Genomic DNA, 26363 nt, shown 5'->3' on the forward strand with positions numbered 1-26363 from the left:
TCAATGCTCCACAAGCCATTGAAAATAGTACAATCTTGGTTTTGGTTTTGCCAACAAAACCAGCATATTTTGCCACAAGAAAAAAGATACCCATAAACTGATATAATTCCAGAGATAGCGCAACTAAAATCTGTTTCAAAAGTTGTATATTTAAATCTGTGGAGTAAAAACATTGTCCTCTTTGCTGGTTTACCATTCTTATTACTGAGCAAAACGTATGTAAATGGAATAGCTGGAAGCCCGAAACTTCCACAGTAGTTCTGCTATTGACATGAACTTCTGTCCTTGAGATAATGTTCAGTGTAAGAATGGCAGGAAGCTCACATGCATTAGAACTCGCTCAACCAGCTGTGCTGATTCTCCAACAATTTTCCTTTCGTCAAAGACCTGGCATCCCTACATATGGCTGCACTAAAAAAAAAAATGTTTTTTTTTCTTTCTTTTAACTTAAGGCCATAAATATCTCTTTATGCAAAGGAAGAAAATGCTATTTATCTTTGCAAAATTACCATTTAAATAACTGGTAAGATCTACTGGATTTTTAAAAAGATATATTGCTTTCACATGTAAATTTCTGTTTTGCAGTTCTGAGTTATTAAAAGGACTACATGTTTTTAAACATAGCAATATTTAGATCTAAAAATTACCATTCACAGGATGACTGTTATATTTTAGAACTACAATTGTTTGGGATTTAATCTATTTAGGAATTAACACGACTTCTCTAACTCAGTACTCTTTTCACATCTTATCTCCATTCAGAAAGAAACAATATGTCAGTTCAAATGTACCCAGTTTAGGGCTTCATGAATTAAGAACAATGTTTACAAAGACAAAAAAAAAAAGTTTTTAAGCACAAATATGCTGAATAATCCAAATTCTCTAAGACTACTCTAAACTATATTCCTAATGTACACACACATATTTTTAAAGATTTGTTTATTTGAATGTCAAAATTACACAAGAGGGGGGAGAGGGAGGAAAGAGTGAGAGAGAGAGAGAAAAGAGAGATCATTTATTTGCTGGTTCACTCCTCAAATGGCCAAAATGGCCAGGGTTGGGTCAGGCTGAAGCCAGGAGTCAGAAGCTTCACCTGGGTTTCCCATGCGGATGGCAGGGGCCATCCTCCACTGCTCTTGTGATTAGAGAGCGCTGGACTACAAGTGGAGCAGCCATGTTCATATGGATTGCTGGCATCACAGGTTGCAGCTTAATTCACTAGGCCACAATGTTGATCCCAAAATATGGACTTTGCAATATTTTTGACGCACTGACTCCTACTATACTCAATTTTCAAATCCAAAGAAAAGTAATAAACTTAAAACAATAACATAGCAGAATCTCAGGATTTATTTTTTTAAAAGCTAAAAGGGAAAGGTGGGGAGAAGAAGAAAGAGTATTTGGTGCCTACCCCACGTACTGGGATCATTGCAAATACAGGCTTTAGACAGAAACTTACATGGAACTTAACTGTACTTTTGTCAACCAACTGGAGCTTTTTGTAAATTCATAAATTACTGACAAGAGGTAGTCTAAGGTTAAGTTAGACATTTAAACAGAAAGGATGAAAGTTAAGAACTGGAGTAGGGTTTCATTCACTTTTTCAAAGTTAGCCTTAACAAGTCTTGGTACCTGTGCAGCATTTCAACTGGTTGAATCTCATCAGGTACTTCCTTCCTGTGCTGTGAAGTTCACTTTGGAATAATTGTAAAAAGTCAAGGAAGGATTAAATAACACTACAGTAAGAAGAAAAAAAGGTACTCTGCTTAAAGAGGAACTAAGTCCTCCATTCTAATTTTTTTTTTTAAATAAAGGATATGCCTGCTTTAGGGACATATTCTAAACAATTAGGGACATATTCATATTACCCAATTTACAGATGACAAAATCGCAGAAATTTTTCATAACATAAACATATTTAACTCTGAACAGGCACAACTGAAATAGAGAATTTCAAAACCTTGAAATAAAAAAAGCCCCAAAAAAGTGAAGTTATGAAACATAATCACCACATTAACATAAGTATATAAAGGGAAAAAAAAAACCCATACATATAAATATCGACTTCTCTCATAAGATCAGTACCTTTTCCTGGACAAAGCTGGTGTACCCCAAGGAGAGGGGAGAGAAGACTCACTTGTCAGGCAGGGAGGGATGTGTTCTGCATGACTACAGACAACAAAACAGACAGGGTGGTTTAGAGAGGTTAGAAGGAGAGAACACCAAGTAGGCGGCTGGTTAGTTTCACAAGAAATGCCAGTCAAAGTTTTGTCAGAAACACCCTTCCTATCCAGCAGGAACAGGGAACAGGACTGCAAGACATGCACTGAATGAGACAGAAAAGCATGCTTAAGGCCGGTGCTTATCCTACTGACGCCAACATTTAACACCTCTGTTAGAGTGCTGCAAGCCCTGTTTTTGACAAAGCATACTAAAAACGGGCTAACTAAGATGGGTAGAAAACAGGGGAAGAGAGGTTGAATTGAAATATGAGAGAACAAATTACACAAATTAATTCCTAAAGCACAGTAATAATCCATGTTACCTAGATAATACAAAGTACATGAAAAAAAGCTCTTGGAGAATTTAATTAAAAGGTAAGTTTATTTTGGTGTGTCAAATTTTGGAATGCATGCATAAGAGGCATTTAAAAAGTCATTAAGATGCGCATCTAAAAAATGCACGGATTTCAAAACTTGTTTGTACCAAAATAAATTTACATTTTAATTCCATTTTTCCCACAGGCTTTTTGAGGTACCTTTGAAAATACACATTTCATTTTGAAAATCAGAAACAGTTTTTCTTACAATACCTGGATTTTCAAATCCAAACATTTCAGATTAAGACCTATTTAAGAAAGAAGGAACATCTGATTCTCAGTAGATATTCCAAAGTCAAGGACACAAAACGTATTTGAAGCTCTATCGCAGTTAGCAGGTCTATGCCTACTAATGAAGGTAATACGCAAAAAATTCATTTATTAATGAAATAAAACTATAGTAACGGAGATAATGCTTGGGCCGGATAGAGCAACAGCACGATCACAATTTCTTTATAGTCCGAAAGACAGCTGAAACCTCAAGTGGCATTCTGACCATGTCCCTGGGAACCCTGGGATTTGCCCTACAGACTGTCTCCATACATTATAATTATTTATTGATGTGCCCATATTTTAGTTAAAGCATGACAAGGACCTAGTCAACCGTGGGCAGGGCTAGATTTTCATCTTCTCCCACAATGCCTTTGTGTGTAGCAAGCTGTCAATGAAAACCTCTTTATTGGAGGAAAGACTTTTATGAGATTCATGAAATTGATGGACTAATATAGCAATATACCACATAGAGAGCTAAAGCGTTTATGGAAAATTATAAACTGGTAAGCATGACAGGACATCTGTCTTCCTGGAAATAAGTAGTTTGATAACCATGGTCTTCTGTTGATAACTAGTATCAGTAAGCCTGGATACACCTAATGTTTTGAGGGTAAAGAGCAAAAACAAACAAACAAACAAAAAACAGAACGATAGTAAACATCATCATAAAAGGCGAATTCATAGAAACTATTCCATTAAGTGTAATGAGGGTTAGCTCAGCCTAAGTTTACAAACAATATAAAGGTTTCTGAGTCGGAAGTCAACACCAAAGCAACAGCATAGATACAAATATAGCAAGTAGGAGAGAAGATTTGCTTGTTTCCACTTTCCTTCGGGGTAACTTATCACTCAAGGTAATGTGGAACTTATGCTGACAGCACCCTGCTACTTAGGGGACAGAACAGAGCCATACCTGTCAAAGGAATCTGTGGCTACTTTGTAGAGATAGATAAAGAGTTTACTGCAGTGCCTTAAAGTGGGTGACACCGAGTCCATACACATCACCTCTTCCTCTAACAGTCTTTGAAATGGCTGTGTGTTTGAGGGGAAGACATTCATCGTGCTTATTTTTCTTAGGTCTGAGAAGCAGCCAAGAAAGCGAACAGCATCTGCCAGCTTCTCATATTGGATCTCTGTTTTGAAGAAATGCGAGTTGGCTGGCTCGTAGCGCATTGCCGCAGTCAGGGTGCAGAACACGGTGTGGAGAAGTTCAAACACTTGATTCTGGTTCACTTTCTCCCAGCCATTCTTGGGTGGACAGCTCAAAGATCTTTCCATAGCAACCAGCAAGGATGTAATGTACACAAATCCTCCAACTTTCCTGAAAACGGTCCTTGAACGATGGCTTTCTCTAAGGACTGACAGGAGAGCCTAACAGTGAAAAAGCACAGCAAATAAAAAAAAAAAAATTAAAACCATCATGCATAAATATCAAAAGGAAACATCACTCTGTGAATTTACTTGTTACATGAATGCTCATGTCAATTATTCAATAGGCAGTTCTATAAAACACATCAATATTTTGTTAATTTTAAAATGCCATATTAAAAGTAGCAGATGATAACTTCAGAAAACACTAGCACACATTTCTTTGGATAAGGTGATCTCCAAATCCTGGCTGGAAAGTTTTCCCCCTATCTTTAATTGATAATTAATTCAATGACTTTACACACTCATGAGAATTTGTGATTATGTTTGTGGATGCATGCTCAGTTACTCTCAGAGGCATCAAAGATATGGCCAGGGCGGCCCAGATGCAAGGTCTTTCAGTCCACATGAACTATCAGCTATTTCTGAAGTATGTCCCTTTGAACTTAGTTTATTTTTTATTATATTTTTTAAAAGAGTTATTTATTTGTATTGGAAAGTCAGATTTACACAGAAGAAGAGAGAAACAGAGGAAGATCTTCTGTCTGCTGATTAAGTCCCCAGTGTGGCCAAAACAGCTGGAGCTGAGCTGATCCGAAGCCAGGAGCCAGGAACTTTCCCCTAGGTCTCAAACATGAGTGCAGGGTCCCAAGGGCTTGGGCTGTCCTCGACTGTTTTCCCAGGCCACAGGCAGGGAATAGAATGAGAACTGGGGCAACAGGGGCACAAACCAGCACCCATGTAGGATCCTGGTGATTACACGGTGAGGATGTTAGCCGCTAGTCCCTGAACTTTGTTTTTAAAGTTAGCATTTTATAAAACGACCTAATAGTTTACTGGACATTTATTGATATACTAGACACCACATATTTCTATGCATTAGCTCATTTAATTCTCTCAAGAATCCCATGTTAAGTACTGTCATTATCTTCTTTTAGTAAGTGAGGAATTGAGATCCAATGTGATGAAATAATTTGCTAAAGACTATACTGTTTATGCAGTGGCAAAAGCAAGATTTCCCCCTTTTATATACCTAGCCATATTATATTGCCCTGAATGGCAATTTAAACTGTATTTAAGGGTACAAAAGGTGTTCATGCTCTTTGTTTCAATAATGATAATATGATGGATAGATATTCTACCATTATGTAAGACACAATTTCCTAATCATCACATTTGAAAATAGCTCACATATTTCCAAAGATATTTGAAGAATGAAAAGCTATATAATAGTACATAGAAGTATTTTTTGAAATATGCTGCCTCATAAGCTCTAAAACTAATGAATTTTCATCTTTTTTTTTTGCTGAATAAATAACATTCATTAGCTTTTATTCAGGTTTTATAATCTTTACGGGGATCTTTTAAAAAAATTTCATCTTAAGTATTTGATAACGACAAGGTTTCCACATTTTACTAACTCCTAATAACACAAGATGTTATAACATGAAAAAAAATTTTTTGTAAATTAACCAGAATTACAAAATGTAAGGGCTAGAGTAAGAATGCTTGCATTCAAACCTTGACTTTGAAATTAAAAAGTGTTTTGTTCCACAAGTGACTTCACCTTTCTGTGCAGTTCATGCTTATGGGAAAATGGAAAATAACAACATCTTACAGAAAATATGTGTAACACCCTTAGCTAACTGCCTGGCAGATAAAGCCCATTAACATCATCCATCTTCCAAAAACACTGTTGGGAGAAATGTGACAAGTACCAGTTTACAAATGAGGAGGGGGGGGTCAGAGTTACAGTAACAAGCATAGATCATATGCCTGGCTAATCCAGATGGGGATTAGAAAAACACAGTGCTTGGAGTCTTCGATCAGCATGTTGTGTTCAGTGCCAGAGAAGCACATCTGCTACCCCCTCAAATGGCATTGCTGGAACTCTGACACTGCCACAGAATGATTTCAGCATCTGAAAGAACTACCTTCTTGGTGAAACCAGCAAGCAATGATGGTTAGTAGCAAATAGTAAAGTTACAACGAAATGGATGGTGAATGGTTAATTAGACAAAACATACTAATGAACCATTACTTTTGCACAAACACAATTTAAATCTGCATCTGCAGAATTATAATGTAGAATAATCACTAAATTTTGGATTTATGTACAAATGAAAAATTCTATCACACAGATCTGTAACATGTTGTCAATTGAATGGAGGCACTGAGAGGCAGCTCTTGATAAAAAAAATAGGAAACTGAAACTAAGACTATATATCCTTCCCACTGCCTCCCAGCCCTGTTTCATGCCAGAGCTTGCTCATAGGAACACTCAAGACTCAGCTTCCTTCCTTCCTTCTTTTTTCCCTTCCCTCTCTGTTCTTTTTTTCCCCTTTCCCTTTACTTCCCTTCCCCTTTCCATTCCTTCAGTTGCTTCTTTATTTTGGGATTGATTCATTTATTTGAAAGACAGAGTTACAGAGAGACAGATTTCTCAGACCATTGATTCATTCCCATAAATGGCTGTAATTAGTCAGGGTTGGGCTCCTTAAAGTCATGAACCAGAAACTTTTTCCGGGTCACCCGCTAGGCTCTCGGGGTATGGGCGACCACCCCTGGATCTCTGCCTGCTACCTGGTGGGCATGACCCACAGTCTACCTGCCAACCACATGTGATGAATGTGACCTGTGACGTAACTGGAGGGTCTAAAGGGATAGACGTGCCTTCTAGCCAATTACAGTGCTGTTGTTGGATGGGAGGACTGTCACCTTTGCCTTTCCCCCTCAAGGATTTCAGGGGCCTGCTGGCAGGGAAACCCTCGAGAACTGGCACCTGAACAGGGACTTGAAGACATCAGAAAGGCTTGGGTGAGGCCCCTCACCCTGGATTGTGGGCCTCGATTCACCCTGTTGAGTGGGCTCCTCATTTAGCCTGATAGGTGGGCTCCGATTTGCCCTGGTAGTGGGCTCCTGGTCTGCTCTGTGCAAATTCTGCTTGGCTTACCAACTTTGCCCTGTGGGGCCCCGGGAATTCACCCTCCTCTTTCTGCCCATGTGGAAGGAAAGATCACCCTTCAATTGGGCCTTTGTGTCAGAGGAAAATTCCCCCTCTTTGTTGGGGCTCCTCATGGGAGCAGGTACTCCTCTTTATAGACAAATTGTTTCACTGTGACCATGCATCAAATGTATTTAAGAGATCTGACATCCAAAATACCCCATAGATGGAAGTGAAACTGAATCCCATTCTCCTTAATGTTCCACCCTGGTAACAATGCAACCAAGCAGAAGGAAACCATAGCCTCACATATCACATACCTCCTTCCTACGCTTGGGTTTTGTTAACCTGGCTCCTGGCCCAGCTGCTGGGAAATCTAGGGGCACTGACCACAGCCAGCAGCTGGTTGTCATCACTGTTGCCCACATCAGTTCCAAGCCACCCTACCCTCCAACCGCACAGCAGGCCACTTCTAGTTCCCTCAGCTCTTGTCCGTGGGGCTCTATTCCTGCACCTCCTTCTCCGGCTGCAGCACAGCCAACCTCATCCCCAGCACCTCCACAAAAAAAAGAAAACAAAACAAAAAAACCTACTTGCAAACCTGTTCTGTAACTTGATTTAACTAAGTCCACCAAAAGAAAATACTTAGCCTTTTATAACTGTTAAGGTATTGTTAAATGGAACATTTATATAAAAAATAATCTGATATAAAGTTGAGTGCTTACCCACTGTTAAATTGTCTCAAGGTATGAGTTAAATCAATGTGCTATTTATTCTATACAAGTATTTTTATATATAAAAGTAATTTTTTTGTTTTCTGTCTTTCATTAAGTTCATTAAGTTAAATCAACAAAGGTTATTTACTTGTTTTAAATGTATGTGAAGACTTCATGTAAATAACTAAATATAATCTATATAGCGTTATGTGAAAAAACAATTCTGTTTCTCTCTGATATTTTAAGTCTTCTTGGTGTCTTTAACAAGCATCCAAAAATTCAAGTTTTAGATTTGGGACTCTGGTATTTCTAGTGAGACCTCCTAGAAATATCAAAGAATTTATCTCTCATTTTGTACACAACAACTAATCAAACTATTTGAATTATACTAAAGATACTGTTGAATGCCAAGTGGGCAAAATTTTGTCACATCAAAATGCTGTTGGTACACATGTCCACAAAATAACAGATGTCTAATTCTAATATCTGCACTTTTAAGAGTTCAAGGACAAAGTAAAGCCTACCAATAATATAACAAGCCAATAACAGATAAATGTTTTTAGTTTTAGAAATGCATCCAATTTTTCACTGCACATTTTTAGGAAAATTTACATTGCTGGGAAAGCTAAAATATAGGTTTTCAGTTTAATGGATGGATTTGACAGTAATGACCATTTTTCCTCTCCCGGTTTGGATTCAGACTGGATTATCATGATGGATTTTTCACCTGCTAATTTCTAGAGGGTACTGCTATCACCAAGCCTGGTTAATAAAGACTGTAGTACATCCTAAATTTGACATGATCTCTCTTGCATATCTGATAGAAATATCAGTGAATATAATGAGAAAAAAATGTATAAATCTTTGTAAAACACAGTGGTGTTATAAAAAGAATATAGGGTATTGAAATCTGAGAATTAGTTCCAATCTCTAAAAAATTTTGCTATTAAAATATAGTCAAGTTAGATGATCACTCTAAACATACTCTTTTTTTCTCACTCATAAAAGTTATTTTTAGGATAAAAAAATAGATAATAAAAGCATAAGCAACTTGCTAGGACACTGCTTACTATATACAGGAATACTCACTACATACAGATTTATGCATACATGTATAATGTTTTCTATAACACTTTATTTCAGAGATGTATTTATGCTACGAGCAACTTTAATTGGAGCAATAATATGATGGCACACTTTGCTAGAATAATCTCTAATTTGAGGGATAACTCCCATAACCCAATACAATTACTGCAATGACTTATCAGCCGTGAGTTAATAAATATTGAAAAACTGGGTCTTCCTTTTCTTCAGAGACCCGGGCATGCTCGAATAAATGTTCCTGCTTCTCCCCCCCCCCAAAAAAGAAAAACTGAATGACTTGTGTTTTTCTGGATTCCTGATGTGTACAAAGTTGAGAGATTTTGTTGTTGTTTTGTTTTTGATGGTATTCTGGATTTCTGAAGCTTCCCTGTCTCTGACTTAAATACAGATCACTACTATAATTAACTCCAGATTTTTATAGCAGAAAGAAAAGAGACACACTTGTCAAACTTACCCTTAAAATGTCCGTCTTCAACTGCAGTTCTGTGGGTGGGGCTGAATGCATGAGCCCCAGGAGAGTGCCCATGTCATCATCCCCATTTGGGGACAGCACCAGCTGCTGGATCGTCATCAGGGCGTGCTGGCGGCACTGAGGATACTTCACGATGTTATGGGCACACCTTGCACCTCCAAACTCTCGGAAAATCCCTTGAGGGCAGGAGAAATTACATAAGGTGAGCTACCAATTTGGAGACAAGTCATATGAACTAAAATGCTTACATCTGTAGGTACAAACTCCAAATACTGCAAATAAAATCTACCCAAGATATTTCACCTTCTAAATTACAATGCAAAATTGAGATGTCAGGAAAAGCACATTTGGGGACACACTTTCACTGGGTTTCCTCAAGAGATGATTAGAGTCCTGATATGTTTAGCATGCCCAAATTCTCCAAATCTAGAACATTTAGAAATTCTCCAGGAAGATATCAGGAGACTGAATATCAAAATAAACTTATGCAAATAATTTTCAGGTGAACTATCCTTAAGTTTCTTTTTTTAATTGGAAAAACGCTTTCAAAATGATAATAAGAAAGCAACAAAATAAATCATTCTACTGTGGGATACATTACAAGAATCCAAACCTTTATGCTGGATAAGTAGAGCACTAGAAGACAGACAGACCGTGTAACACAAAGCATCAATATATGGCTCTAAAGTCTTTACTATTGATTCATGTTTTAATCTTCATCTCCTGCCACAGAGAAGTTGCTAAAGACACAATACTAGTAAGCAACAGAAAAGGATTTATGACTAGGCAATGTACCCCTAATAGCCCGTGTTCCAGTTCACAATTAGTGCATTCACACCAAAAACACCCTGGAGTAAAAAACAAAAGCAGACCCAGTGATTAAATTACTGGTTATTTCCTTCAAGTAATTCCTCCATGCTTCATGTTTTTAGAACACACTTTACACATACCTTTATTAACACTCACAACAAATAGTCTTACTATTACTGCTTATGTTTGGCCCCGTGAAACGAAGATGGCCTCTTGAATTACATCCTAGTAAGAGGTGATAGAGTGAATAACTGAGCACGTGTTTTGCTGCAGCTGCCAACATCTGCAGTGGCTTTCCCTTTGCTAAATTTGTCAGGATATGACCTTGAGTGAATGTAAGTCATGGGCTTGCACGTTCTGCACAGCATGCGATCTGTGACAGTCTGCGATTACATGAAGACTATGCTTACTAACCTCTGCTTGTCAGTTAGGGCCCATCAGACAATTACTATAACTAGCATTTCTTAAATACAATGGACAAAGCTCTACAGTCCCTGAGATCAGAGAGCCGGTCATGTTTTCCTTAACAAGGGAAAGAAACATGCTAAGAAAGGAACTGTGTGGACATATTTGACATTCCTGCAAATGTACCTACTCTACTACCTTAAATATTCCAATCCCCAACAGGGCCTCTTCAGATCAGGTTGTCAAAAGTTAATCTGCCAAATAAAGTTTTGTGAGTATACTTCTATTATGTTCTGTGTATCTCAGCCAAGTGAACTTACTTACAGCATATAAGGAGATTATGTAGTATGACAGAAAATGTCACTATGTCACCCGTTAATCATATTCATTGCTTCAATTAGCTACTACATTAATTCAGCCATGCCTTACCCTTTGCCAAAATTGTGCTTATATAATTACTTATATAATTATGTACTTATGTCCTTTTACATTAGACTGTAATTCACTTGGAACAAGAATTATCTCAAGGACTGCCCTGTGGTCTATTGGGTTAAGTACTGTCAGCATTCTTAATGTGCACTGGTGCTTGCCTGGCTTCTCCACCTCCACTGAACTCTCCGTTAATGCACCTGGAAATGCCGCATCACATGGCCCAGGTGACTGGGCCTCAATATCTACATGGGACACCAGAAAGGAGCTCGCGGCTTCTGGCTTTGGGTCAGCCCAGCTTCGCCGTTGCGGCCATTTGGGGAGTGAACCAGCAGATGGAAGATCTTTTCTGCCTCTCCTCTCAGTCAGTCCTGCCTTTCAAATAAGTAAAACAAAACAAAGATTTTTTTTTAAAGCAATTATCTGTTGTTTGCATTTCTACCACTTACATTATAGTACCTGGGACACATAATGTATGTTAAATGTGTTAAAGTTTGAGTTTTTCTGCTTTCAGATCATCAGTTATGCATTTGTACATGGATTTAATTAAAAATTCTGGCCCTCTCATATCATGTAAAATACAGTCTAAACCCACTGCCATTCCCTAAAGAATCTCCATGATTCAAGCAGTTTCGATTTAATTCCTCTCCCTTCCAGCCTTTTCACTTCTTTCAAGCTATATTGATCATGTTGCCTAAGAGTTTTTGATGATGACTAAAGTTTCAGGAAGTATTTTTTAAAGCAAGAGTGATATTTCATAAATATAGTCAGATTGTCTATTCATGATGGATAGAAAACCTTAAATGGAAAATGGAGACTAAAGATACAGCAAAATTATTAAGGAATCTAATCTACCTAGGAGAGGATAAGTTTTATTATGGAATAATTTCTCAATATTCCCTTTAGGATGTAATAAGATGATAAAGTAGGATTTTTACCACATGAAGTCAAGTATTTTGGAAAACTTGTAAATAAATCATTGGAGTATGACTTCATGTTAAACAGAAGGAAAATATCTTTCACACAGGGTATAATATAAAAATCAGGTAAAGGTTTCTAAAATAGCAAGAAGGCAATATTTCCTGTCACTACTATACTTCTAACAGATAAAAGTATTACAGGTTTGGAATCATGACTGTTTCATCATTTAACCAATGGTTTTGTTTCTCTATGTGATAGAAATATTTCGGAAGCAAGAATTACTACATAACACTGTAACCAGATGTAATTCCCTCTCAAAGCCGTGGAGCCTCGTGGTGCATGTCACCTGCGTTAGTGTTCGATCCTTGAAGGAGCACTGTCAGGGTCTCCATAACCAACAAAGCCAGGTGCTTTTGGTCTTCGATTGAACTATTATTTCTTGAGTCCCCTATGAAAGATCAAAGGCCAAAATCACAAAGATGATATGCTTATTTCTCCTTGATGCATTTTTAATGTTTTTAATATTTCTTTAACATTTACTTTCATCACTAACAATATAACTTAACATGTATACACTTCAAAAATTTTTTGTGTGTGCCAAACAAATTTATCTTTTGATTCTACTCTTCTTGGATCATTTTGACACATTTTTGCATTTGTTCTCTAAAATTAGTAGAAACATTTACATTTGCAACATAAATCATTTGATAAATATTTGATAATAGCTTTATAAATTTCCCCTCACAAGCAGAAAGTAGTAGATCACACATGTTGTTCTTTCAAGTTTTACTTTACTTTAAATTCCCCTGATTTATTAACAGGGGGTGAGGGAACAAACTACCATCAGGAAAGATTCACTGGGATGTCACAGCAATGCTTCCCAGGAATTCACCCAAAAGAATAACTAAACGAAAAGCACAACCAACATAAACAATTTTCCTGAACCCCTTCTTCAAATAATAAACAAAATGATGGAAAATGCTTTACCTTGTTCATTTAGTGCCTGAGTTGGATCCTTCAAGAGGGCAGCATATTTATGCAAAAGGTTTACCATGACCTCCAGAAGGCCCACCTCCCTGAACACATCTTTAAAAATGTAGTCATGTCTTGTAAACTTAAGAAGGGTTTTCATTGCAATAATGCTACAGTGGTAAGAAGAGCTAGACTTTAAGAGGATACTAACACTAATAAGTTCTTTACAAGGGATATAATTTAAACTAAAAACGACAAACTCCAGCATCTCAAAGTATTTGCTTTGTACTTCTGGGAGTTTAGAAATCTTCTCTGCAAACTGTGACAGGGTGTGCTGTGATTCTAGGATGAAATAATTGGCATTGTCAGCCATATAAATATTGGTGATGGCATCAAGGATGATTTGGGCAAGGAAGCTGGTTTTGGCTTTTAAAAATGCATTCTGAAGAACTGCAAAGGCCTGGATGTTTCTCACACTGTGACCTAAAACAGAAAACAAGAACACAAAAGAAGGTGTTACTGGATATTTGGCAATTTCATCTGTTTAAGCATATCATGAATTATAACACTTACCAACTATTTACCATAAACATACTGTCTTCAAAAAAGATTTCTTTTTCAAAATTAAAATCAATTATATTGACTAAATTTTTAATTCATCACTATGAATATTCCAAGTCAAGGATAATGCATGCTGAAAAAGCAGGTTGCTGTAGGGAGAATAAAAGCATATTGTTTGGGCTTCAAAGTTTGGAAATGTATAGTGGCGATTTTCTGTAAAGTTCGCCTTGACAACAAAGGCAGGTATTTTTCCATCAGAAAAGGCATTGAGGAAAAAGAATCAGCAAGCTTGAAAGCAGAAATGAAAAACAGAGAATCAGGAGAAGAAAAAATCTTACATAAACACTCATTAAAAAAATTTTCGGCTACTAGTTATATTTTTAAGTGTGTGACTTAAACGTATCAATTGGAAAAAACAAAAATCTTTCATTGCTCCTGAGAGGCAAACTAGTGGCAATAATTATAAATAAATACAAACAGATCTACCACTATCAGAAATCTACAGTATTTCCAGAAGTGATGAAAAATTAACAGTGAGCCTAATAGGATAATCCAGATTTCAGAAGGAGTATAAATCTAGAATGAGGAAAAACATGAAATGGGTGAGAAAGATTGTTCATAAACCCCAGCTTGGACATTTTGAAAAATGAAAGCATTTCAAAAAACTTCAGAATATATATGAGTCTAAATTTTGGCATATTTAAAATTATAACATAAACTTATAACACATAAATTAATAACACAAACTTCTATTATTTCCAGTTTCCTTAATATTTTACTGTTCTTTTGAGGATATCGTGCTTACTATGTCAGTAACCAAAAACAAAGCATAGATAGAGTGATAAACAAATACAAAAGCTTCAACTGCATGAGACCAAAAAAAAGTTTAGAAATAACTTTAGTAGTTTTTATAAACCAACTTTCAGTTAATAAATTGTTATGCTCCCCATCCAAAAGAAAAGACGTAAGAAGAGCTATATTTAAGGTAACACAACATTTTAGATTTTTCCGAGTTTGACTTTAATTATTTGGTTTCAGGAGATATCATAAGGCATACTAATAACCATCTGTAAGAATGAATTGCCTACCATAAAGAGACGGATTGTTTAAAACACAATGAGTACAACACAAACAATGCAAGTCAGATGTAAAATGGGATGATATTCACACACAAAGATAGCACTTGCACTAGGAGTTCAGTACAGTTAGTCAGCAGAACACTGGGTGGTAGTAATTCTTTCTTTCTTTGTTTTTTCCTGGTAAAATTTTGTTGAGGTATGAAACCTCACTCAAGCTTTAATGTTAGTAATTCTTGAACCAACAGATTTCTTACTAAGATCCATCCTTAATCTGTTTTATCATCCAGTACATCTAGGCACTATTAGTTAAAACAGATTAATCGCAGTAAATGACCAAGCAACATCAAGACTAACATCTCTGTGACTGGCTTCAGGAGCACAGCATTTTTTTTTTTTTACTTTTTTTTCTTTTTATTGTATTGTTGTTGACAATCTTTACATAGTTAATTACAGTTAAAGGAAAAAGAAGAAAAGAAAAAAAAAAAGAAAAAAGGTTCAGGGGGATAGGAAAGTGGGTAATGCCATTATGTCCATATTGTTTCCATCATGCATAATCAACAGATAATTACAAAATCTTAAATTGTATTTAAAACTCACTAATTTCTTCTGTATGACAGAGAAAAAGAAATTTTTGTTTATCTGTACATTACTTGCAAGTTTGAAAATCTTAAGGAACAATGGAAATAAAAGTTTATACTCTGGACTTATATCAGGAATAATGATCTAAAGGGATAAATGTCAAAACAATAAATGGATCACACATTTGATGTGTTTTGAATGATACTATTATGAGAAGTTTTTAATATGTTTCCTACAGAAAATGTAGCTCTTCATAAGACCACACCTGTCTTTATTCTGAACTCTTGCTGAGGTCACCTTACAAGTTTTTTTTATTAAAGCAGCACCAATAAAACATGCATAATCATGTTTCCAGAATATTAACAATACTAAAATTATAAAGTTATTATAAAAATCTAATCACTGTTTCCTATTTAAAGGTGTTTTTCAAATTTCCTTTCTTAGGAAAATGTGGATACAAAGTTTTATAAAATCTCTTGGTATACAGTATAAAATTATGGGTAATTTTCAAACTACAATATACACAGAAGCAGAATTGTAAATAATAATTTACTTGCTTATTTAAATTTTATTTTCGAATTTTGCTTCAACTGATCTACAGGTGGGTAGGGTAGGGTATGCACTGCGACACGGCAGGTCATGTCACTGCTTGGGATGCCTGTACTTCATACAGGAAAGTTTAGGATTAAGTTCCACATCTACCTCAATTCCAGTTTCCTGCTAATACTCCTGGGAGGCAGCAGATGATGAACCAAGTACTTGGGTTCCTGCCATCGACATGAGAGACCTGGATGGAGTTCTGGCCCTTGGCTTCCGCCTGGTCTAGCTCCAGCTATTGTAGCCATTGGGGATTAAGCCAGGGATATTGGAATCTAAGTTTTTCTTATATCACTCTGCCTTTCAAATTAAAATAATAAGAGTAATAATATTAAGGAGAGGAAAAAGTCAAGCAACACTGTGAGAACACAGTACACATATAAAGTATACATTAAGGGATAAAAAACTTCTCCAGAATAGCTAAAGAACTCGTATAAAATCATTAACACAAATGGGGCACAAAAATCTGTAAAAAAGCAAGCATGCAAATGTGCTCAACTTCGTTGGTCACTCAGAGCAATGACAGCTTCAAAAGCACAAGTGGGTATTTCTAAAGTTAAAATGACTAGTAAAGTCTTGTGGATATCGAACAACTGGAGTATTCATGAACTGCTGATCCGAATACAAAAATTGGACAATCCATTGGGAAAAAAGTTAGGCTACTTCTCATAAAGTTAAACATGTATTGTTACTATACCCAAAAGAAGTGAAAACACATGTTCACACAGACTTGTTCTAAATGAATAGCCACAGCTTTTTCCATGAAAGTGAAATAAATTTCCATCAACTAGTTTATGGATACATAAATCATAGGGTAGCCAAACGATGACATACTACCCAATATTAAAAATTATCCAATTTCTGATACATTTGGTACAATGATGGATCTAAAAAAATTAAGTGGAAGAATTCAGAAACAAAGAAATGCATACTCTGTGGTTTTGATTTATATAATGTTAGAAAAGGCAAATTCTAAATAAATGAGTGGTTCCCAGGGCAAGAGCTGGGGTGTAAAAGAACAACCTCAATGAGAATGGAGCAAGTTTTTAGAGGGCTGGGGGCATTGTATACATGAGGACTACCTGGTAACCATGTATTTGTCAAAACTGATCAAATTCAACACTTAAGTGTACAGATTTAAATGTCTGCAAATTTTATCTCAATATGACTGACAAAAGGACAGCATTCAATATTCTATTTACAAGGATTATCACCATGAGCACTTCAAAAGGTATATGTAAAAATGCAATTAGGTTAATATGAAATTCACACATGATTTTTTCATAATAAAGATTTTCCATGAACTTTTTTGAGTACCTTCACATCTTTGGTTTTTGTATTACCCCTAGCTTATTGGCCAAGGGAAACTTGACTTACTCATTCTATAGATATTCTGTTAATTTTTCTGAGGAAAAACTTGATGTTTAGAAAAAAAACAGATCATTCATGAGTACGTAGATTTTGACTCTTGGGGCAAGACCTTTGCTAGTCAACCTTACTGTCACAGCCAGTACACCACCAAGGTGGGGTTTTATAATTATCCCTATCATAAATGATACAAAAATCAGGTCATGACAAACATGGGACATTAATTTTGCCTAATTAATTCTCTTATTACAAAAGCATATACCACAATTACTATTATGCCAACATCAAGATCAAAGTGGCTAGTCAGATTAAATAAGAAAGTCTCAAATAGGGAGCAATAGCTCCCTATAGCTGATGCACCTATTCTGATAATAACTTGTAGAAAAAATATAACTATGAAGTCTTTAAGTTAATCTAGATGTTCTCCATATGTTGTTCTTATTACTAATATTAAATAAAATGAAGCCTTGAATTGCTTGGTCAAATTGTGAATTTCTACAACACTTCACAAACTCTTGTGGTCTACAACTGAAGGTATTTCTTGTAACAGCTGCTTGATGACTTGTATTTTTCATTGCTTGCTACCAAATTCTGCATCACAGAATGCACAGATTTGTACTAGAAAATTTAAATACCCAAACTAAGTAGCCTGACAATCAAATATTTAGTAAACAAGAACCTCAGGAAGGGAAATGCTAGAGGCCTCTAAGCTCAGATGCTTTTGTAATGGTTATTGTTGATTTAAAAATTAAATGAATATAATCTAGCAATAGGTAAGTGGGTGTTCATTAAGTGAGTTCTTCCACTTTGGTACATGTTTGAAATTTTTATAATAAAACTAAGAGCTGCAGTATGCATCTCTACTCCTGTAGAAAAGAAGGAATCCCAATGAAACCGTTAAATATATCTTGACAGTAAGATACTAGATTGCATACCATTGCTTATATAAGCAATGTCAGGAGACATAGCAAACAGCAGAATGCTGGAACTGTGGCCGCAGCTGTAGGACTACGCTACTGTAAAATATAGGGGAAGAGGGAACGGATGGAGAAAGGGAATGGAGAAGATGAAGCAATGAGGAGATCCTATACCCTCAATACTGTATAATGGAAAATAAATAAATAAACACACTGAATAGAATGCTTAAAAAAAAATTCTAAGTAAAACTAGTTGACAGTCTTTGTAATTAAATGTTCCCAACTATAGAATAAGGCTTTTTTCTTTCTATTTTTTTGTTTTTAGAAAAGGAGTACTAGATGAGAATTCAAATCTAAACTATAAAAATTTAGTCTAAAACTTAAATTAAGGAATGTGAAGTTTTTCTAGTTTAGTTTAAACGTAAGTGTTTATGCCACACGTTCTCCATATTTATGTAATATACGCAGAGCTCACAGTGTGAATGAGGTTCTATCTACATAAAGCAGAAATGCATCAATTGTCAACATTCTAAAGCACCATGTTTAGCTAATTACATTATTCAAATGTTAAAATGAAATATTACAATGAAATAGCAAAATTTGGTTCTGTAACATAATTTTAGATGCTTTATCAAACAGATTAAACAAAGTTATTCAAGGAATTTTTCTCTTTGGGCAGGTAGTTGGCACAGAGCACTTCAGATGATGTTTGGGGGCCTGGCACAATGACCTCGTGGCTGAATCCTTGTCTTGCATGTGCCAGGAACCCATGTTGGCACTGGTTCTAATCCTGGCAGCCTTGCTTCCCATCCAGCTCCCTGCCTGTGGCCTGGGAAAGCAGTCAAGGACGGCCCAAAGCCTTGGGACCCTGCACCCACATGGGAGACTCAGAAGCTCCTGACTCCTGGCTTCGGATCAGTTCAGCTCCGGCCGTTGCAGCTGCTTGGGGAGTGAATCAGCAGAAAGGTGATATTTCTGTATATCTGCCTTTCCAATAAACATGTACAAATCTTTTTTCTTCTTTAATGCTGCTTGGGAAGCCTGCAGCCCATATCACAGTGCTTGGTTTCCAGTCCTGACGGCAGTTCCAGTCCTCTCTTTATGTGTACCCTAGGAAGCAGTGATCGCACCTATGTGGGACACTCCGACTGAGTGCCAGGCCCCAAGCTAGTTCCAGGCCCACTCCCCTTGGCTAGTCAGGTGTGTGGGAATGAACCAGTAAATGAAAGATCTTTGACTATCTTTTTTTTTTTTTTCAGCTTTTCTCAGGAAGCAAGCAAGTAAATTAAAATCTTCCCCAGACTTAAACCATGGTGACACATTAATTTGATGAAAATAACATAAACAAAGAATAACCAAAGCCAGAAAAATTTCATCCATCCTCGGTTCTTGGAGTAGATTGATATAGGAAAAAACAAACAAAGAAAAAAACTCACCTTTGCCTGCAGGCTGAGGCACTGCAAAGCCAGGTAGAAGGAAGGGAGCGCCCGTTGTAACACCAGCTGGCTTCAGTTCGTTCACACCGTATGTGGTGAGGGAAGTTATCAGATTCACCAGGTCTTTCAAGGCATCTTTGGATTCTGCCTCTTTAGCTTGTTCCAATCTAGAAAGAGTATGATTTACAAGCAGCTTTTCTTTTTTGTATTCCTAAATTTTACATATTTTCCAATGTCATATGCAGTAAGTATATAACATACTCTGAGAAGTTCTGTCTTGTAATTTAAAAACCTACACGTTTTGTTAGACGATATCATGGTGTATTTGAAAGGCAATCATACCTTTAGTAACAGGGATGACTAGAGTGTTGATTTTGCCAGTGACGTATTTTAGAATTATTCACCCTTGTTACATGCTCTCTATTTAGTAACAAAAATTAGATCACATATCTTCCAAGATCTCTTAAGCTCTAAATTTATACTTTCATTATTTACAAATAAATCTAATTAACCATTTTTTCCTAAAAGGGAATTTAAATTTAAACATTTTTAGAATTCCTTTGAAGAAGTGTAAGAATTTTACTGCATTCCATTAATTAATTTAGGTAATCTAAGTAAATTTAAATAAAAGTATGGGGATATAATATACTAGAAAGCAGTGTTAGTTGCTTCTAAGAGAATATTGGGAAACTGGTATTAGCTTTGACTATGGTTTTTACTAAGGTCACGAAACGGGATACAACACATATCTTTTTTTCAGAATGAGATTTACTGTTTTTTTTCTTCATAGAAACAATTATTTTAATTGAAATAAACCTGAAGAAACACAAAAGCAGAAAGTAACAAAAAGTATGCCTAACCTCACAACTCAGACAAAACTTTCAAAATTTTTTATTATTTTAAACTCGTCTTCAATGTGAATAGTTTTTATAATAGTGTCATATCACAACCACGGTTTTCTCACCTGTTTTTTTTTTTTTAAACATTTACAAGCGTTAACATCTTTGAAGCGTTAGGGTTTTAATAGCTATGCAGAGCCCATCACACATTTAGGGAAAGGAAAGTAACAAAACCAGCAAAATACAAAGACATTAATATTAGTAATGTTTGGTTGACAATTAAGGATTGTGTTTTTAGGATCAATAATCATTAGTTCAAGAGTTATCACCAAAAAGCATATTTTTTAAGGAGTTGCCACCATTTTGAGCCTCTTGATAATACATTGCCAACTGGCATTCTCAAAGAGCTGTTCCAATTAACACCTCAGTAGGAACATAAAACAGCTCTTTTATAAATCGAAATATACACAGAAATCTATGTTCTTGAGGGTTGCCAAACATTAAGAGCAACTAGATTAAATTGCTATTAGAAAAAAGTTTACAACATAGTACCATCTTACAACAGATCAAATGATTTTAAAATAACTATCAGCCTAGCAGGGAATTAATATTTCTTCTTCATATATTTTGTAACCAGCTATTTTCTGACCATAAACATGCATAATTTGGGATGGAAATGGGTATTAGTGTAATGTGCTTGAGTGAGTGGTTTATTTCAAATATATACTTTTCAATCTATATAATTATTCTTGTCATTGATTACACAAATAAAGACACTATAAGTCCTATAAAATAAGAATAACAAAAAATAGTATTAAGCTAGGCAGAGCTTACATTTTAGAGGGACATTAATGGGCTACTCTAAACCCAAGCAGATTTATTCTCTAAACTCTAACTCCATGATTGTGTTCATCAGTTTTTTTCTTTGAGCTTTTGTATGTTTATTACATAATTAAAAGCAAATGCATTACAGGAAAAATACACAGGATGGGAAGGAGGAATTTAACAGTGTTAACATTTCAAATGTTCATATGAAATCAATACTTTTTTCTTCCTAAAAAAATTAATGTTTTCTAATTGTTTTCACTAAAAGTCCTGTAAACAAAGAGTGTTCATGAGTTTAAATTCACCTGTCTGCTATGATGGCAGAACAAGGATACAAACAAGGGCATGAGGCCAAGAGGACACCCATGCACACAGTCAGTGCTTCAATGAGTTCTTTTTCCCACATGCCTGAATCACATTGCTGCTTCCTTGATTAAAACAAACAAATAAGCAAAGACTGACCACATATTTAGAATGCATTCTTAAATCTTGGGGTTTTACCTAAGCAAGAGATCACAAAGAAAATTATATCCTTGCCATATCCGAAAATCATCCAAGAGTGTCTGGGAAACGTCACTGGAATCTTTGAGGAAACAAGAAAGTCCGGCGAACATTTCCACAATTTCTAGGGGTGACAGGTCATCTGACTGCTGCATATTCTGAACACACGTAGATAAACATTCTTTTTCTGTAGGAATAAAGGATTAAATGGACATAAGTCATTTATGTCAACTGCTTAAGAAATGTTCCTCATTGTTGCTAAGTGAAACAAAAAATTTTAACCTATTAAATAATATGAAATACATGTTGCACATTTGAAAAGTAAACATAAGATTCAAATTCTTTGGGAAAGTCCTGCTTCTGAGCAGTAATTATAAATGCTAAACAACAGTTATTTCTATTACAGATTTTTTCATCATATTTTGACAGTGTATGAAAGAAAATGACCCATCACTGCAAAAGGATATTTTTATAAATTTTATCGGTATGGCAATATGATGGAAAAAAACTCCTATTTCTAGTAAGAAAAATGAAATTAAAAAAGTACAAAGTAGAACAAAATTTTTAAGTTATGTTTGTACTATTTGCTGATAGTTTTGAAATATTTATGCCCAAGAATTAACTTGGAGAATTTGGACATTTCAAAGAAGACTTTACCTCTCTCACCTTTAGTGAAATTTCATAAAGAAACCCAATGTCACCTAGTAAAAGTTAAGAAGCTTTAGCATAGGAATGCAAGAAAAAAGTGATTCATGTATTAAATATTAGGTTTTGTATCATTTAATAATCATAAATCAACACAGAATTATTTCAATTATATTTAAAGTATTCCAAGACAATAACATAATGTATCCAATCGGCAGATCATCTGAGCTGCTAATGCATCATCCGCTATACCCCCACCCCAAAGGACAGCTAAGTGACTTAATCACAGTAGCTCCATCTCTCTGCACGGCACAGATCATAATCTGGCTACTATGAAATACCTTCAGAAAGATCAACAGTTACAGCATTTTAAAAAAAACTTGCTTTGTTTTTCACTAAAAGAAGAGGGATGAACAGACTGTCATAAAACTCATGTTATATTATGGTTTCACATTTACACTTTTATGAAATTATGTTAATACCTGTGGCTATCTATCATTTGAAACTTCTTTACTGAAGCTTTCTCACAAATAAAACAATATCTTGTTGTCCTCATGGCAAGTCTTCTCACTTAAAATGAACGTACAAAGGGATACCCACCATGAATATACTTCACCACATTGACGCTGAGCCCATGACGGGATATCGTCATGAGGACTTCTCCGGCACTCTTCCTCCAGGGCAGGTTGTAGGGAGGGCACCAGGACGTTATTGCACTGAATAGAAGCTGGAGATCATCTTTCTGAGCCAGCTCCTCCGCAGGAGAAACAAAACTGCAGAGTTTCACTAATATCTAAACACAAAACAAGAATGTAAATACATAAATTTGAAGAAAGGTTGAAGAAAGGGAACAGCTAGAGAAAAGACTAGAGTTGAATATCGTTAACAAGTTTGTAATCAGTAAAAACTCAATTATCAGTACTCAATTAAGTGGCATAAAAAAATCATCTCTCATATGCAAGGGTACAGTGTTAAAACAGTAAACCCTCGGGCCCGGCGGCGTGGCCTAGCGGCTAAAGTCCTCGCCTTGAAAGCCCCGGGATCCCATATGGGCGCCGGTTCTAATCCCGGCAGCTCCTCTTCCCATCCAGCTCCCTGCTTGTGGCCTGGGAAAGCAGTCGAGGATGGCCCAATGCATTGGGACACTGCACCCGCGTGGGAGAACCGGAAGAGGTTCCTGGTTCCCGGCATGGGATTGGCGCGCATCGGCCCGTTGCGGCTCACTTGGGGAGTGAATCATTGGACGGAAGATCTTCCTCTCTGTCTCTCCTCCTCTGTGTATATCTGGCTGTAATAAAATGAATAAATCTTAAAAAAAAAAAAGTAAACCTGTACTGTTTATATCAGCTTATTTTTTAAAACCATTTACTATCCTCTCTTCGTATACTTTGGCTTGAAATGAGTTAAAACAATATTTATCATTCCAGATCAATGTTTTGTTTTTCCAATTTAGTTAAAAAAACAAACAAACTTCTATTTTCTGCCTTCCACAAAAGAATGAAAAGTTGTCAAACTTTGGAATGAGAACTCATCCATTCAACCACAACACTAAGAGCTGGCAATGTGTGGAATTCAGCAATGATGCCTGCTTCTAGTGAACGCTGCTGGCTAACCCCAGTGTAGCTCTGTGCTACATTGCCTCATCTAAATATTTTTAAACAAGAAAATATGGCGAGGCGAACTGTAACAAACGACAATTTCTGAAGACCTGCTCTTCTCTGGAAAGAAAAATGCTTCCTGAGATCTGGATGTTTCAACACTGGTGGAAAAATTGTTCAACTGCGAAATACGCACCGGAAATAATCCCATTTTGCCTGAGAAGGTTTGGTCTTCCCTTTTCTCCTTCCCTCAATTCAAACATGTGTTTAAATAAAAAATGTTTCTGACTTACAGACGTCAAGTGTCGGGAGGAAAAAAGGCTTAAGAAATCAGGGATCATAGCACAACTAGCAAGCACAAGCTTTCTTTCCCCAAAATTACTGGCAAAACTTTGGATACCAAGTGTCCAAAATTTTGTGTAAGTTGAGTCTCATTTCCTGTGGGTGAATAGAGACAAATACCTCAAAAAGATATATGGTCTGAGCTGTATATTACTCATTATACTTCTTGTCACTGCCTTAAGTGATTAAAGGGACAGATGTCATTTCTTATTTGTAATACAGAAAACAAACAAAAATTAATAAAATTCTTGTTTTAAAACCAAGTCCCTGCTCTCAAAAATAAACCAGTTTTAATGATTGCTTAAATTATCTGTCTCCTAAATTAATTGGCTCTTAATTTTTACAGGCAAAACAGTTCTTACAAAGAATCTAGTCTAACCCTTTTATGTTCTTAGCCTGCATCTACACTCACCACTTCTGCTCCTAAGGACTTACAAATTCCACCCAAGTGTAGCAGCACAATCTTGGCCAGATCAACAAAATACTGAACGCATGCATGCAGCTGGACCAACTGCTCAGGTCCCAGGCAACGTTTGTCCTGTAATACTAACACAGGGAGTTATCTACTATAAAACATTTAATAAGCTTGGCTCAACCGCTATTCTAGACGTGATGAAAATATGACCCGGACAGTGATCAGGAATGTGAACAAAGGAAGTGCTGCTCTGGACAAGAAGGCAGGACCAGGGTGTACACACATATACACATACACACACACAGGACAAGAAGGCAGGACCAGGGTGTACACACACACACACACACACATACAGGACAACAAGGCAGGACCAGGGTGTACACACACACACACACATATACACACACACACAGGACAAGAAGGCAGGACCAGGGTGTACACACACACACACACACACACATACAGGACAAGAAGGCAGGACCAGAGTGTATACACACACACACAGGACAAGAAGGCAGGACCAGGGTATATACACACACACACACATACATACATGCACACACACAGGAGAAGAAGGCAGGAACAGGGTGTACACACACACACACAGGACAACAAGGCAGGACCAGGGTACACACACACACACATACACACACACAGGACAAGAAGGCAGGACCAGGGTGTATACACACACACACACACACACACACACACACAGAGGACAAGAAGGCAGGACCAGGGTATACACACACACACACACACACACACACACACACACACACAGGAGAAGAAGGCAGGACCAGGGTGTAAACACACACACACACACACACAGGACAACAAGGCAGGAACAGGGTGTAAACACACACACACATGCATACATACACACACACAGGACAAGAAGGCAGGACCAGGGTGTACACACACGCACATACACACATACATACACACACACAGGACAAGAAGGCAGGACCAGGGTGTACACACATACACACACACACACATACACACACACAGGACAAGAAGGCAGGACCAGGGTGTACACACACACACATACACACACACAGGACAAGAAGGCAGGACCAGGGTGTAAACACACACACACACACACAGGACAACAAGGCAGGAACAGGGTGTAAACACACACACACATGCATACATACACACACACAGGACAAGAAGGCAGGACCAGGGTGTACACACACGCACATACACACATACATACACACACACAGGACAAGAAGGCAGGACCAGGGTGTACACACATACACACACACACACATACACACACACAGGACAAGAAGGCAGGACCAGGGTGTACACACACACACATACACACACACAGGACAAGAAGGCAGGACCAGGGTGTACACACACGCACATACACACACATACATACACACACACACACAGGACAACAAGGCAGGACCAGGGTGTACACACACACACATACAGGACAACAAGGCAGGACCAGGGTGTACACACACACACACACAGGACAAGAAGGCAGGACCAGGGTGTACACACACGCACATACACACACACACACACACACAGGAGAAGAAGGCAGGACCAGGGTGTACACACACACACACATACACACACACAGGACAACAAGGCAGGACCAGGGTGTACACACACGCACATACACACA

At 36.9% G+C, this 26363-nt stretch overlaps 1 protein-coding gene across 6 annotated transcripts in view; it reads right to left on the reverse strand.

Annotated features, from left to right (window-relative positions):
• The window catches only part of WDFY3 (WD repeat and FYVE domain containing 3), a 210556-nt gene that overhangs the window by 117885 nt on the left and 66308 nt on the right, over positions 1 to 26363 (reverse strand). For 5 of the 6 annotated variants that reach the window (XM_058667081.1, XM_058667078.1, XM_058667077.1 and 2 more), the window contains 8 exons: positions 22961 to 23153; positions 21716 to 21902; positions 19551 to 19717; positions 13029 to 13496; positions 12388 to 12489; positions 9459 to 9652; positions 3786 to 4243; positions 2086 to 2169 (listed from right to left, as the gene is read on the reverse strand). In XM_058667081.1, the coding sequence (XP_058523064.1) occupies positions 2086 to 2169; positions 3786 to 4243; positions 9459 to 9652; positions 12388 to 12489; positions 13029 to 13496; positions 19551 to 19717; positions 21716 to 21902; positions 22961 to 23153 (1853 nt within the window). The remainder of the gene's footprint in view (positions 1 to 2085; positions 2170 to 3785; positions 4244 to 9458; positions 9653 to 12387; positions 12490 to 13028; positions 13497 to 19550; positions 19718 to 21715; positions 21903 to 22960; positions 23154 to 26363) is intronic. The other variant, XM_058667080.1, reaches the window with a different exon arrangement.

Source organism: Ochotona princeps, chromosome 7 (assembly GCF_030435755.1).
Source record: "Ochotona princeps isolate mOchPri1 chromosome 7, mOchPri1.hap1, whole genome shotgun sequence".
Taxonomy (NCBI): Eukaryota; Metazoa; Chordata; class Mammalia; order Lagomorpha; family Ochotonidae; genus Ochotona; species Ochotona princeps.